This window comes from Rutidosis leptorrhynchoides, chromosome 9, assembly GCF_046630445.1.
Source record: "Rutidosis leptorrhynchoides isolate AG116_Rl617_1_P2 chromosome 9, CSIRO_AGI_Rlap_v1, whole genome shotgun sequence".
NCBI lineage: Eukaryota > Viridiplantae > Streptophyta > Magnoliopsida > Asterales > Asteraceae > Rutidosis > Rutidosis leptorrhynchoides.
In genome coordinates, this window is record NC_092341.1 from 368,797,064 (window position 1) to 368,812,193 (window position 15,130).

General features: G+C 31.6%; 2 protein-coding genes across 5 annotated transcripts; both read left to right on the forward strand.

Annotated features, from left to right (window-relative positions):
* Nucleotides 1–428: 428 nt before the first annotated feature.
* Nucleotides 429–5,208, forward strand: LOC139866539 (small RNA degrading nuclease 5-like). 3 transcript variants are annotated; one of them, XM_071854793.1, is made up of 14 exons: nt 429–601; nt 807–863; nt 961–1,026; nt 1,147–1,280; nt 1,668–1,777; nt 1,905–2,030; nt 2,142–2,212; nt 2,326–2,385; nt 2,563–2,618; nt 2,875–2,935; nt 3,097–3,364; nt 3,634–3,818; nt 4,367–4,662; nt 4,750–5,208. In XM_071854793.1, exons 1-14 carry the CDS (start codon nt 503–505, stop codon nt 4,871–4,873), a joined length of 1,713 nt encoding a protein of 570 aa, XP_071710894.1. In that variant the 5' UTR covers nt 429–502; the 3' UTR covers nt 4,874–5,208. The 3 variants fall into 3 exon arrangements, with proteins under 3 accessions (XP_071710894.1, XP_071710896.1, XP_071710895.1); XM_071854795.1 differs by having other exon boundaries at nt 4,829–5,208; XM_071854794.1 differs by having other exon boundaries at nt 4,878–5,208.
* Nucleotides 5,209–11,597: 6,389 nt separating this feature from the next.
* Nucleotides 11,598–13,383, forward strand: LOC139867693 (transcription factor MYB52-like). 2 transcript variants are annotated; one of them, XM_071856059.1, is made up of 3 exons: nt 11,598–11,773; nt 12,442–13,072; nt 13,183–13,383. In XM_071856059.1, the coding sequence occupies exons 1-2, from the start codon at nt 11,632–11,634 to the stop codon at nt 13,032–13,034; spliced, it is 735 nt and encodes a 244-aa protein (XP_071712160.1). In that variant the 5' UTR covers nt 11,598–11,631; the 3' UTR covers nt 13,035–13,072; nt 13,183–13,383. The 2 variants fall into 2 exon arrangements, with proteins under 2 accessions (XP_071712160.1, XP_071712159.1); XM_071856058.1 differs by lacking the exon at nt 13,183–13,383 and having other exon boundaries at nt 12,442–13,150.
* The last annotated feature ends 1,747 nt before the right edge of the window (nt 13,384–15,130 follow it).

The window sequence follows — 15,130 nt, forward strand, 5'->3', positions numbered from 1 at the left end:
AGGTGAATATAAAACTTAACAGCTCAATAGCTGCTATATTAAAGTAACCGTTATTTACAAGTTTTTTATACAGTTACCGATAGCCCTAAATACTGTCGTTAGCAAATTCCTTATGTTTATTTATTTATATATTCTATTTATTTGTTACATTTCGCTCAAAACAATTACTAACTTGGTAAATCACATTATCAAAATTATATTATAATTATAATTTGAGATTTGAGAGAAGTGTTTTTTGTCGGTGATAAACAAATTACTAGCGTGAGAGTATATTTTTAACCGCACCAAATCCAATCAAATCAAATCGTGAACACCTTAGCCAGTCAACGGACTCCTTCAATTTGTAACCTAAAATTACAAGCAAGGGTTATTGGGCTAAATTAATAGTAATTTTGTGTTTGGACCATTCGCGCAAAACCCCTAACCCTGTTTTCTTCCAGCGGTTCAATATTCTTTTTGGTTATCAGCGAATCAATCCCTACTTTTCTTGTCGCCGGAGGGAATGAATCATCCGATAAAGAATTGCAGTCAAGGAGAAGAAGAAGAAGAAGAAGACTGCACCAATAAACCCAACACATTTTACGATATTTACGGTCCCGAGGTTTCATCTAATCTTCAAGTTTTATTTTTTATTTTCAAAACTGAATCATATCGGGTTGTTTTTGCTTTATAAAGTTTATGCTTGTTGAATTTGTAAATAAAAAAAAAAAACATATTGTTAAACCCCTTAACCCCATGTGGAAACATTGCCATGCTTATGTAATTTGAGTTTAAAGATTATAACTTTAATGGTGGATATAATGCAGGCGAAAGCAGGCGTTGAGTTTAAGACCCCAGAATCCAACTCAACATTGAATTTGGAAGTGGGTTTTCAAAGTCAATTAAGTTCATACTAAAAAGTTTATTTGCAAGTTATTAAAGATTTAACTAATCCTAAATTTGGTTTATCGTATGTGACAGGATATTCAGGGGCTTGTCACATGGGTGCTTGCTGAGGGATTCATGCCATCATGGATTTTTATTAAGGTTTCAACTCCTTTTTACATTATGCTGTTAGAGTGCAATCTCATGCTAAAAGTTGGTAACGATTCGTGTTAGAAATTACTTCCCATTAAAGATACTGAGTGCAATTTTTATTGTATGCAGAACAAACCTTTGATTCCGAAAGTGGTTTTGCTTTATGTTCCTGGTCTTGATGCAGCAATCTACCTATCACAGTCTAAAGTACTACACAGTTTTAAAGAATCTTGTGGTGTCCCGAGAGCAGTGCTAGCACCAAGGTTGGAAATAACAGACTTTTGATATTGAATTAAAGTACTCTAACTACAGGTGTCAAATTGGACAGGTTGGGTAACGGGTGAAAATGGATTTATTTGGGTTGGGTTACAATGTGCCATTTTAGGTCAAGTTGTCTTATAACACTTCCGGTTACATGTTAACATAAAAAGTATATTGTTACAATATTAGTTTATGCTCTTGAATAAAGTGAATCAGTAGATGGCATGGGCGATTCTGATCTGTTTGAACCTTCCCTTGGACATGGTTATAACTCTAATATCATGATTATTATTTTAATATTAGATTGATTTTACCACCCTAGTTGTGAGTTTGTATTTTTATTTTTTTTGTCTCACAGCAATTTTGTTATGTATTCTGTCCTGTGCTAGCTGTGTATCAGATGGAATGCAGTCAATAGATGCACTGCTTACATGCAAACTTAAAAGAAAAAGGGAAGATGATACAAACACAAAGAAAAATGAACAAATTTCTGAACCAGGTAATACTTGTAGTACGTTCTTCTATATTTAGTATCTAATGCTTGATTGGTCTTTGTTGTTGTATCTTTGTTACTAAAATATTTCTGTATTACTTTATTAATTAAGAATAATTGTCAATTATAATAGGTACTTGTCTTGTTCCCGATGATACGTCTTTGGCTGAGTTCATGAAAGATGCTCCATTTCCCATCTCATATTATACTCTTACAACAAAGGAACTAGAAGATAATGGATATGTTCATGATCAATCAGGTAGACATATAACTGTTGTTATATATTTATATTTATTTGTCTTTTGTCTTACAACAAAGGCATTAAAAATTGGAGTCATTGATATATTTGTTGCATATATATATTTTACAGGTTTTATATCAACTCTCCCTGCACCTTTGGAAAGGCCCACACATGAAATTGTCGGTGTTGATTGTGAAATGGCAAGTAAAATTACAATCTGCATTGCATTATCTCGGTGAAATTTTTTGAATTGTTAGGTTATAATTTTTTTATGTTCGATTATTAATTTTTTTTTTTATATATATTTATTCAGTGTATCACAAGTGATGGGTTTGAGCTAACAAGAGTAACACTACTAGATTTTAGGGGACAGGTACAGCTTTTACTCTGTTACTAAATGATGGTCTATATGATACATATCTGGTAATTTGTAATCATTAGAATGTAACTTAATAATCTATGTAACACTACTTTATGATATACTTAATATTTTAGAATCCTAACCTAACTGATTATTTACTATTTTCGCATGTGCTAATTTGTTTTGCAGGTTCTATTGGATAAATTGGTTAAACCATCAAATGCGATAACTGATTACAACACTAGGTACTTTGTTCCGAGGCATTTTGTTACTTTTTGAAATAACAAGTGCCTACTTTGTAATGTTTTATAATTTATCTAGATATAGATATGTATGTCAATAGATACATATCAATCGAGACTTATAAACTACATCTATGGTATTCATAGCTAATGTAGCTAATGAGATACATTATGCACACATATATGTTTCTATACATGTACCTATAAGCAGATGTACGTAGATTCATACACCGTGTTTAAGAGGTTTCCTGTTATTCAGGTACAGTGGAATAACACATGAGATGATGGATGGAGTCACAACTACCCTTGGAGATGTTCAGGTTTTCATGCTATTTATGTATTAAGATCAAGATGTTTTTATCATTATTACTTTTTTTCTATTTTTTTAACGAAAAAACGAACTTTAATTAGAAAAGTTAAGATGTTAAGCACTGATAATATTGCCTTTTAAATTAACCAACCATACCTTTTTTATTTTCAGGAAGAGTTTCTGCATGTTGTTAATAAGGAAACGATTTTGGTTGGACATTCGTTGGAAAATGATTTATTAGCTTTGAAAATCTCTCATAGTTTGGTGATTGATACGGCTGTTTTATACAAGCATTCACGCGGCGGAACACACAAAATTGCTCTTCGTGTGCTTACTAGAAGATTCCTTAACAGAGAGATACAAGTTTCAGAAAACGGACATGATAGTATCGAGGATGCAAAAGCCGCAATGGAACTAGCATTTTTGAAGATCAAACATGGTAAAATCACATATTTGCTTTGTTTTATCGCCGATGAAAAAAAATATGTTAATTTTTTTTTTTTTTCCTAATAACTATTTAACAGATTTCTACCTAATAATCTATTTCCAAGATCAAACATGGTAACCGACTTGTTGAGTTACATATTGCTGGCATCAGTTTATCTAACTTATCTTGTCCCCAATTACACATTTTAGCAAATGACCATTTGTGTGTGATTTTCATATATACTTTTTTTTTCATTTCATGAAAGTGATTTTTTTAAACAGGGCCTGATTTTGGTCGACCTGCATCATCATTTATGCGGAAAAAGTTTCTAACAGTTTTGGGCGAATCCGGAAAGTCTTCTTCTTTTATTGATAATATATCAATAGTGAAGCGATATGCTTCCGAATCATCACATTCGATCCCTGTTTCTTCCGATGATGAAGTTCTCTCAAAAACCATCAAAGAGGTATTGTTTTTTTTATTCAAGGTGTCATCTTTTGCCCATTTGTCAGTTTGATTCTCACCTGGCCCAAAACACCTGAACCAAAAGTCAAACCTTTTGCGCTGTTACCAGGCTGTGCGTTTCGACTTTTTTTTTTTTAAAGCTAATAAGTCGTTTTGATTGTGAAATTACTAAAAGATGGGTAAATAGAAAACGAAAAAGATGTGATTTTTATAGGGTTTTTATATCGTTTTTTCTTTTAAAAAGAGGACGGATAAATTGAGGATTTTAATAGTTGTGTTCGTGTTGGTCGATTTAATTGAGAAATATATTCAGTGTCTCTTATTTTTATTTTTATTTTTATTTTAAGATAAGGGAAAGATAAAAGGACGAAAATACCCTCACGTGCCTGGCACATGACTGATTTTAACAGAAAAAATTAACGCTCTTTAGATAGAAGGACTATCTTTTTAAAAAGGGGAAACCACAGGGACTATTCGTGTAGTTATGTTTTATTTTGTATTAACATCATTACTTTTACCATACAAGAGATCACTAACTCGTGACCACAGGTAAAAAATGACAAGGTACATTTTGTGTGGGCACAATTTACAGAGCTCAGTTCTTATTACAAGAAACAAGCAGACGATGTTGAGGCGTTGAACAAAAAACTTGCTGAGATGATAGCATTACTTACTTGCAATAACAAATCCAAGGGTAGGAAGAAAATTAAGTACACGGTTACACCCGATTTGAAGGATGTTCTTAGTCACTTGAATTCCAGAATTAAAAATGTTTATTCCAGTTTACCTAGTAACGCCATGTTAATCGTTTGCTCTGATCATGGAGATACTTCAGTCGTTCAGAGGTACACAAAGTTATTAATAATCTTTGCAAATATTTTATATAATAGTGTATTCTAATTATTAATTTTTTATTTTGTATTTGGATGAAGATTGCGGAAAATGCTTGATGAAAAGGTGGATATAAATGTACCACGAGATCATCTTATAAAGGTCCTTCAAGAGCTACAGGCGCAAGCTGAAGTAGGTTTGTGTTTTGTTGGTGTCAAACGCTAAACAGGATTCACTCACACCATTGTAACAAAATCTTATAATGACATCATATGTTCGATGACTCAGTGTTCGAGTTTTGGCTAAGTAATGAAGCATAACCCGTGTTTGAGATAGTCCACTGTAATGGTTAACGAAGCTGCAATAGCTTTCGGAGACAAATACCAACTAATCGTGCGCCCCATCAAGAAAAGCATGTATTACTAGAAAACGAGTTAGACTAGTCAAAATTTAGTCTTTCTTGATCTCATGTTACGACATGATAATTATGTTAAAACCAATGTCTTCAACGTAGGCTTTAATGACAGGTTCCTTTACTCGAGTTGACCTCAAGTTCATACTTCACCTTGTTTGGTAGATACTCATGAAAAAATGAAAAATTATAAAAATAAAAAGAAAATTGGCTGCTTTAAATTATAAAGATATAAAGATTTTTTTGTGCCGGTCCTTCATTTATACATCCATTTGTATGTCACGTCTCTGTCATTATTTTTAGCTTCGATGATTCCTTAATTTTAAAATGTTTGCCTTGGTGGTCCATTTGTATAATTTTTTTTCGCTAAAAAAGTCTACCAAGTGCCATCTTTGTGATGCCGTTTAAGGTGAATTAAACGTTACTAAACGACATCACGTATTAATCACTTAAAGACACTTAGGGGCTGTTTATTTATGCATTAATGGACTTAGGTGAGTGGGAAGATTATTCGGTAATCAATTTTGGGTGTTTACTTATGCATTAATGATTGAGTCAAACTGGATAATGAGCTTTCTGATACACCCCAAAATAGGCTGTACTCCCCATATAGCTCATATTTTTCTCAACTTTTCCCTATCTTACCCTTTCACCTACCCTTTCTTTTTCTCTAATCTTCATTTTTCTTCTTTGTTACAGTATAAAATATTACGCACCAATAGGTGAATTAAAAAACATGTATGTGAGAAAATCAAAACATCTCGAAGAGAAAATTACTCTAAGGTTTACAAAATCGTGAAAACCGTTCATTTAAAACTACTATAAAAATTGTTTCTGATAATTACGATTGTAGGTGTGAAAGATGACATTTTTATTGTTTGGTTTCAAGATAATTTTTTGTTTGTTTGACTTTAGTGGTGTAAGAAGTGTGTAGAAGTGTGGTATGTTTGCAGAAACAACCAAATGGAGCAATCATGAACAAATTTGCTACAAACGTGTATGTGGAGCAAATTAAAATTGTATTATCTTCTCGATGGATCTGTACAATAGAAAAAGGGAAATCGAATGTCTGTTTTTGTTTAAAACAATGGGTTAAATGTTTAAAACAAATAATCCATATATTACATGAGTTATAGGACTAAATTTTCATTCTATGTAAAAAAAAAAAAATTTATTAATTTAAGGGTAAAAGAGTCAATTTGATCATTCAAACTTTTTATTCACCGTAAAAAGTAAACAACATTATTCATTCACTGGTTACTACATATAGTCATTCTTACCCATACTGTCATCTATATTCATATAAAACTTAATGGGAAAAAAAGGTAAACAGCCCCTTAGCTGGAAATAGGAGGGAACACCATGCGCCAAGGCAACATTTGTAAAATTAAGGGATTGCTGGAGCTAAAAGAAAATGACATTGGGATGCGGGATGCAATATGCTGTATAAACGAGGGACCGGTGCAAAAAAGTCAAATATAAATATAAATATTCTCCTAAATATATGCATGCACAATGAGCCACGTGCACAAAATAGTCAACTCGGTTTATAATTCGACGGCAAATGACAAGTGTCAAATCTTTTGAAGACGGATTTTATATTTCATTTCAAAATGCCGAAAGTGCAAAAGTTAAGTCGCATTTTTCAACAAACATATTCAAATATCATTATCTTGTATCTACAATATCTCAAAGTGTAGTAACACAATCAGTTTTGCAGTTTTGCTTTACTTATATAGCGGACGATACAAATCATTGTTTAATCACAATTAAAGTGTTGTTTATAACTTAAAATAAAACAGTACAATTAACTTTTAGAGGACTTACAAATAAATTGTGTCATTTAAAATTAGGAAAATGCTAACGAGAGTTCTAAGAGTTATCGTTAACATGCATTAAGTAATTGTACAAGACGGTTATTAGTAGCTTTCATAAAGGGGTTATCAAAATTTACAACATTTTAAAGCGTGTTGTTAGCATTTTCCTTAAAATTAATATGTAGATGTGTCACTATCAAACCCAGTCTCTCTCTTTCTCTCTTTGTCAAATGTAATAGGAGTACGATTAAAAGCATACATTCTTTATCGTTGCAACCTAATTTTGTTTGGATTTTTGCAAAAGGAAATGAGTTGCATTCATTATATAATTTTCAAAGGTAGTTGATTAGATGGTTAAATCGAAGAAGCACATCCATCATCTATTGGTTATGGTTTGGACATCGATTTTACACCTACCCTAAATATATATGTACTTGATAAAAAGAGTGATGTGTATATATAACCATGTTACCATTTTTAGTTCTCTACTTTACTCCTTTGTAGTTATATTTTACTTATTTTACAATTAAAAATACCAAGTATACTCCTCTAGCTTCATGACCCTCTCATCAATTTTAAAAGTCATGTTTGAGACATAAAAAATTGACTTTTATATAAGACTTTTTTGCTCCGTTGGTCCTTCAAATATATACGAAATTACAATCCGAGTCCTTCAAGTTTTTTTTGGATTTTCGAGTCCTTAAAATTGAAATTTTTTGCAATCTGAGTCCCTCCGTTTAACTTCCATCTAAATTGGCCGTTAACCTTTAACATGTGCCATGCTTGTGAGGGTAAAATCATCTTTTTACTCTTTTCTTTGACTTTTTTGCTTCGTTGGTCCTTCGTTTATACACAAAATTGAAATCCGAGTCCCTCAACTTTTTAATTCGAATTTTTATCTGTTTTTATCTTTAATTCATACTTTTTATCTTTTATTCGACTTTTTATCATCATCATCTCTCATCTCCTTCTTCCGTATTCCGTATTCCGTTCTCCGTCTCCCACACCAACTCCGTTTTCAACCGCAACTTCGTCATTAGACTCGTCGGAATCACTACTATTGATAATGTCATCGTCATCTTCTAACTTTCTCCGGCGTTTCGCATCGCCGTCAAGGAACATGTAGGGTTTGTCCGATTTAAACCGCTTGTTAGTTCATGTTCTTCGTCATCTTGTTTGTTCACCATCGTCATTATCTTCATCGAATCATCGTCAAATCATCATTGACAGATCTGAAGTTCGTTCGGATTCGAAATCAGGAAGCAAAATTTTTTTCTTAGGTGGTTGTTCGTCATCATCTTATGTTCTAGGTAAGAAATTAAGTGTTAAGCATTAAATTAATGATAAAAAGTCGAATCAAAGATAAAAAGTATGAATTAAAGATAAAAAACAGATAAAAATTCGAATTAAAGAGTTGAGGGACTCGGATTACAATTTTGTGTATAAACGAAGGACCAACGAAGCAAAAAAGTCAAAGAAAAGAGTAAAAAGACGATTTTACCCTCACATGCATGACACATGTCAAAGGTTAACGGCCAATTTAGACGGAAGTTAGACGGAGAGACTCGGATTGCAAAATTTTGCAAATTTAAGGACTCGGAAATCAAAAAAAAAACTTGAGAGACTCGGATTGCAATTTCGTGTATAATTGAAGGACCAACGGAGCAAAAAAGTCTTTATATAAATTAAATTTTTCAGTGCATATAAAAAATAATACTATGGGTATTAAAAATTATCAACAAAAAAAAAAAAATAATAATAAACATACCAAATGGTTTTATTATCGAATGATTGTCATCTCATTATATATAAGCTATTATTTAAATTAAATTACTCTCCTAACATATTACTCCCTCCGTTTCATATTTATTGGCTAGTATTCTTTTATGAAATGTCCCAATTAATTGTCTATTTTCATAAATGGTTAAAAAATATAAAAGGGTAAAGTCCATTTATACCCCTAATTTATGTACGTAAGAAAAAAAAATGGTAAAAAGTAAGGGGTGAAACTTTAAAATACGGAAAACGTACAGTGTAATGATAATATTTCTAAAACTGTGTATTTTCTCTGGAGACAATAAATATGAAACGGAGAGAGTAGTAAACTAATATTATTAAGCTCATAATTTATAAACTAGCTAATTATAATTTTAATTTTTTGTGTGAATAATATTACCGCTAATATATATATATATATATATATATATATATAATGCATTTACTATTTTACAAAGAGCCCCTAAAAGATTGTAGGTCTTGTAGGTTCGATTGCACACTTTGCACATGTGTTGGAGATTTTTGGCCTTTGGGCTTTTTTTTAACTGTCTAACTCAATATCTTAGAATAGAAGTCATCTTTCTTCAAAGATTTACTTACGGAATCTAAAATCTCTCTCGCTTCTTCAGTCATCACCCAGATAAACTCTGACTTTTTTTGTAGCAAACCTTATATCATGCATCATGTTAAAGTGTTAAACTGCCATTTACCAATCTTGAATAACCCTAACTAATTTGACCGCATATCATCCATACAAAGTATTATTTCTCCAGTTTCATTACAAGTGTGTTTAAACAATCAAAAAATACATAAATGAGTAGATATATGAAACTTGATTAAAAGTTATAATCAAAAAGATTTTGTATAATTTTGTATACCGAGTCAAAGATGAATAGTTTAACTGAGATGTAACAAGTAGATATGTTATCCATGCAAGTAGTCACATACTCACATGTATAAATAAGATAACTAATCGAAAGTTGAATGTAGCCAACATAAATTTTAGAAGCTTGATATACACAATACACACAACACCTTTTAAATATCCATAGTAAATTTTATAACATGCATATATAATTGATTCGTCTCCGGCCATAGGGGTGTTCTATTTTTTTCTTTTTAATGAATTAACCTAGTTGATATTAAAGTTCAAGAAATATATTCTAGCAAAATAGATAGATAGATAGCACAAGGGAAAACAAATTACTTTGAAATTTTGACACGTGGCTAATATACATATAGTGTAACTTTTTAAAAAAAGTTGGTAGAACTTCAATAGTTCCATCGGTTAAGATATTGAATATTTAAAGAAATACAGTATGTTGTGATTATTTTGACTAACCATCGGCAAAGAAAAGTGGACCCGTTAACCATATATACACACACGTACAACACCAATTAAGTTAACCCTAAATCCAACTAACCTATAACTTTCAAAGCAAATTACATTAAATGAAGTACAACAATAACTAAACTAACGATTTTTAATTTTTATTTTGAAAAGCTTTAACTCTCAAGTTGAGTTGTTTGTTATGTTAAATGAACAATTTTTAACTAATATTACCTAATTATATTTACATTGTCACTAATAAAAAATTCATAAAAAGTTACTCCAAATGACTTCATCTGCGAATGGATGATGACGACTGTGTGGTAGAAGTCTTCTTGAGTTCGTTGCGAGTGGATGGGACTGTGATAGCAGTGAAGTCGGGTTTGATTGCTGAAGATGGTATCGATGCGATTAGAAAGGAAGCCTCTACGTCCGAACAATCGAAGGTTTTTGTTTACCCGTCTAAACGGGCAAATATGTTAGATTCGAACAAGTGGCAAAAAAAGTTAGGTATTACTCGTATTTAGTTGTTTTCTTGGTTTGGTTATTTTGAGGTTGTGTTGTATGTTTTGTTCGATTCGTTTTACTGGTGAGTATGCTTTTGTTAGGTTTCTCGTTTTATTGTTTGTTTAGGCTAGCTGAACTCGCTCTCAGATAACTTAGTTTTAAGGGCCGTTATGTTCAGGGGCGGACCTAGATTATATCCAGTGGTTGCACGGGACACTACTGAAATAAGCGATGTAGTGAATTTTTTTTTTTGGATTTTTAACTAGTAACACCACTGGATAGTGTAAATTTTTTTGAGTGAACCATTGAAATAAGACATATGGTAGAAATTTTTTTGGGGTTTTAACCAGTGACACCACTAACTACCAATACTAGATCCGCCACTGGTTATGTTTGCTTTCTAATTGTGAGGCTAGTCGTCTTTTATAGCTCTTGATTAGGTTCCTTTCATCTTTTGATAAAAGTTGTCTCGTTCATTTTATGGAGTTTGTTTTTCGAAAAATAAAAAAAAGACTTCTATCAAGTGCCACCAAGACTTCGCCTATGGAATATCATTCTGTACCATAAATATCATCTGTACATGATCTCCAAGATAAATAAGTTTATGCACCGAATGATCGACCATGGTTTGATGAAAAAGGCGAATCAAATGAAAGAAAACATTAACTGGCAACAACCAATAATTAACATAGCTTAATGTAAGTTTACTTATCGTCATTAATTTAAGTTTGTTTTGTTAATGGTAACGTAAAAGGTAGCTTGATCCGACAAGTTAGTGTCCTAAATGGTCTAATTACCGTTTAATTGTATTCATTTTTAGTTATTTTATTCATAGATACATAAACGGAAATAACACAAGAGACGTCAATCAGTATAATACTAATGATACAGTTAATTAATTAAGTAGAGTTACCCACAAAATTAGTTTTCATATAAGTACTAAAAAGAAATTAAAATGATTAAAGATGGAAAGTGTCGTGTAAAACCAACAAAAGTGACTGCTTATCCACAACCCTAAACCAACCCACTTACTTTCCTATAAAAACTTCTTGTATATTGTATACTTTGTCTTTCCACCTTAATTATTCTGCATCTTAATTGCGTATTACACTTTTTTTGACTCGATCAATCAGTTTAATTTATGGAGGACGATAGTTATTCAAGAACAACATGTCCTAGAGGCCATTGGAGACCTGCTGAAGATGAAAAGCTTCGGCAACTTGTGCATCGATATGGTCCCCAAAACTGGAATTCTATTGCTGAAAAGCTTCAAGGGAGATCAGGTAACTTTCATCGATCGATCATTAATTATGATTACTGATACAAGCTAAGTCGTATGATAGTTTTAGTGAATCGGATTAATGAAGTTTTCGACTTTTTTCTTGCAAGACTGTCGGTATGATCTATAAAGTAAATTATTTTTCCCTTACTTGTGTAATTTTGTTTTGCCTTGGAAGGAACACTCGATCACTATTACGATTTAATCAACGAATTATCTCATCGCTATGTATGTAATTAACTAAAGATGTTTATTTGTTCAAATTGCTTGTTTGTTTCATCATAGCTAGGTTTATTTGTTTCTTTTTTTTTTTTTCACTAAAATTATTCAACTAATTTGTATTTCCATGGATTTATATGCCTTTATATATATATAGAACCTTAATTATGTTATTTCAGTTTTATGTAAGTAACCATACATCATCAGCTATTTACTTGTCGTTAATTTGTAACGAATAGAAAAACTTTAGTGTTAAAAATTTAGTGTTATAGGATTATATTGCAAAATTAACAACCCAAGACACATCAAACTTTTAATCCGTACATTTTTAAGCAAAAATTATACTAGGTAGTGATTTTAAGAAAATGACCTACATGCATAATATATAAAGTATTATCATATATGCTATACATAATTAATTGGAATACATGTAAAATGATGAAATACATGCAGGCAAGAGTTGCAGATTGAGATGGTTTAATCAACTGGATCCTAGAATAAACCGAAGGCCGTTTACCGAAGAAGAAGAAGAAAGGCTTTTGGCCGCTCATCGTGTACATGGTAACAAATGGGCTCTCATCTCGCGATTATTTCCTGGTCGAACGGATAATACAGTCAAGAATCATTGGCATGTTATTATGGCTAGAAAACAAAGGGAAAGATCCAAATTATGTGATAAATCAACAAAATACCAAGATGATGATTTACACACTTTTGATAATGGTAACTCGTGGAGTTTTGTACGACCAACATCAACGTTGTTAGCAAGCAAAAGATTGTCGACTTCAATGGATTTTAGTCATGGAAAACAAGGTAGCAGTTTTGTACAAGTTTCGAATAGTTCACTAGACCACTCATTTTTCCTAAATTGTCAAGGAGGATATAGATTCGATCCAACACACAAGATGGTCAGCTGTTCAAGTTCGACGTCAATGATGAAAATGCGAGAAGTTGGTAATCAAGAAACAAAAAAAGATGAAGGCGTAAATCGAAATAATAATGATATACCCTTCATTGATTTTCTTGGTGTGGGTATTTCTTCTTGATTACAAGTGCATAAATTATCAGATATATAGGTTTTCAGGTAGAACTAGCCTTTAACTTATTATGAAAATAATTACATTCCATGCACATTATTAAATGATGTGAGAATTGAATTTGACGAAATATAATTAGGTTACTATATGATATCAGGGTGATCAATTTATTATGATTGTGTCAAGATTCCTACCTTTATTTATTTAATGAGAAATATAATAATAATAATTAGTTGGCGTATGTAACTGCCTTGAAGAGGACATGAATCTCAGCAAGGGTGTGTTCTTAAGTACAAGAAAATCAAGTGTCATTGGCATGATGCTGAAATCTGAACAGAACATGTTATTAAACATAGGAGTTCAAATGGTTTAGTTCGTTGATTATTTTTTATTCTTATTTTAATTTTTTTTTTTAGTCTGATGTTATGTAAACTCGATCGCGCAAGATAGAAACTTCTATGGAGTCGATGATTAATGTGACACCCATGGTAGCTTGTTGGAAACGAAGGCTAACAGCAATAATTATAAGAAATGTAATTGAACTGCTAATTTATTTTCTTTCTATCCGTTTTTCTTTAAAACTTGGAGAACGATTCGTTTGTTCTATTTATTATTGACTTCGAAATTAAGAGAATGAAATAGGAAAAATGCACAACGAAACTCGATCCATACAAGGCGTCAAATATTAAACCAGCTTAATGTTTTTTATACAGAGCTTGAGGATTGATCATATATATATATATATATATATATATATATATATATATATATATATATATATATATATAATATCTATGTTTTTGTATAAACATAGGGATTTAAACTTTGAATAACTGTAATTTGGTTACCCGATTGATGACAGTGGAAGGTGGTGGTTGTAGATGGAAGTATATATGATTTTTTTTTATAAATAGTAAAAAATCAAAAATGTATGGCATTTTACATAAATACATTTTCAAACGCAAACTTTACAAAAATAGGGAAAATGGCGTTTCAAATGCCGGTTTGTAACTTTTTGACTTAAACTGACGTTTCAATTGCCGGTTTGCAGTGACGTGGCCCCTGACTTTGACTTTTTGCCACCCGTGCCCTAAAAGCACACAAATCGGCATTTCAAACGCCGGTTTGTCTGCTTTTCTTTTCTGACATCGACATTTAAAATGCCGATTTGCTCTGCATATAAAGGGCCAGTCTTGCTTTTTAACTTCACACATTCATTTTTTCCTCACATTAACATAAAAATGAGCCAATCGAATTCGAATTTTGGAGATGATAGATTCTGACATCAATTATATAGGTTCGCAACGCACTTAACCCGTATTACTTACAAGTCCCACTCATCCCAATTTAGTAAAGGTGTTCTTTAAAGACCGTGGATGTACTTACATTTGTGTTAGTTGTATTTGAGGTGATAAATGTTATCGGTTGGGAGCTTTTTTGACAGTCAAACCGGCATTTGAATTGCCATTTTCTCAGTGAAATCTTGAAAAGTGAATAATTGTGCCACGTCACTGCAAACTGGCAATTGAAATGCCGGTTTGGGTAGAAAAGTTGCAAACCGGCATTTGAAATGCAGTTTTCCATATTTTGTAAAGTTTGCGTTTGAAAATCTATTTCTATAAAATGCTATGCATTTTTTACTATTTTCTAAAAAAATTCAGTATATATGGAGAGGTGGTGATATTTCTTGGTGATGGTGGTTATATAATTGATACGTGAGGAATTGTACGGTGATTAATTTTATTGGTTATTATATATATATTTATTTTAAACTATACTTTATCCTTTTCACGATAAATTTTGACTTTAAATATTTTTATTTATATTATATAATATTTTTAAAAGTTATACAATTAAAAATAAATTTTAAAATCAAAATCATTCCTATGATGAGAAAAATAAAATTAATACTATGGTACCTGTTTTTTAATAGAGTGAGTATATAATACTGTATGAGACACTAAACATGTAAAGTTTACCTATTTAGAGCATTTTTATTCAGACATACGCAAGCTAATTGAGTTATTAGAGTGCTCCCAATTATGACAAGCTTCTTTACAAAGACTAGCTGTCACATCAACGCTATATCGGCACCTCTTCGTCAT

Excerpts from the sequence above, each read along its gene's own strand:
- LOC139866539 (XM_071854793.1), top strand. The coding sequence starts at position 503 with ATGAATCATCCGATAAAGAATTGCAGTCAAGGAGAAGAAGAAGAAGAA. Across the intron at positions 1,778-1,904 it reads TGAACAAATTTCTGAACCAG|GTACTTGTCTTGTTCCCGAT; the intron begins GTAATACTTGTA and ends CAATTATAATAG. Across the intron at positions 2,031-2,141 it reads ATATGTTCATGATCAATCAG|GTTTTATATCAACTCTCCCT; the intron begins GTAGACATATAA and ends TATATTTTACAG.
- LOC139867693 (XM_071856059.1), top strand. The coding sequence starts at position 11,632 with ATGGAGGACGATAGTTATTCAAGAACAACATGTCCTAGAGGCCATTGG. Across the intron at positions 11,774-12,441 it reads AAAGCTTCAAGGGAGATCAG|GCAAGAGTTGCAGATTGAGA; the intron begins GTAACTTTCATC and ends AAATACATGCAG.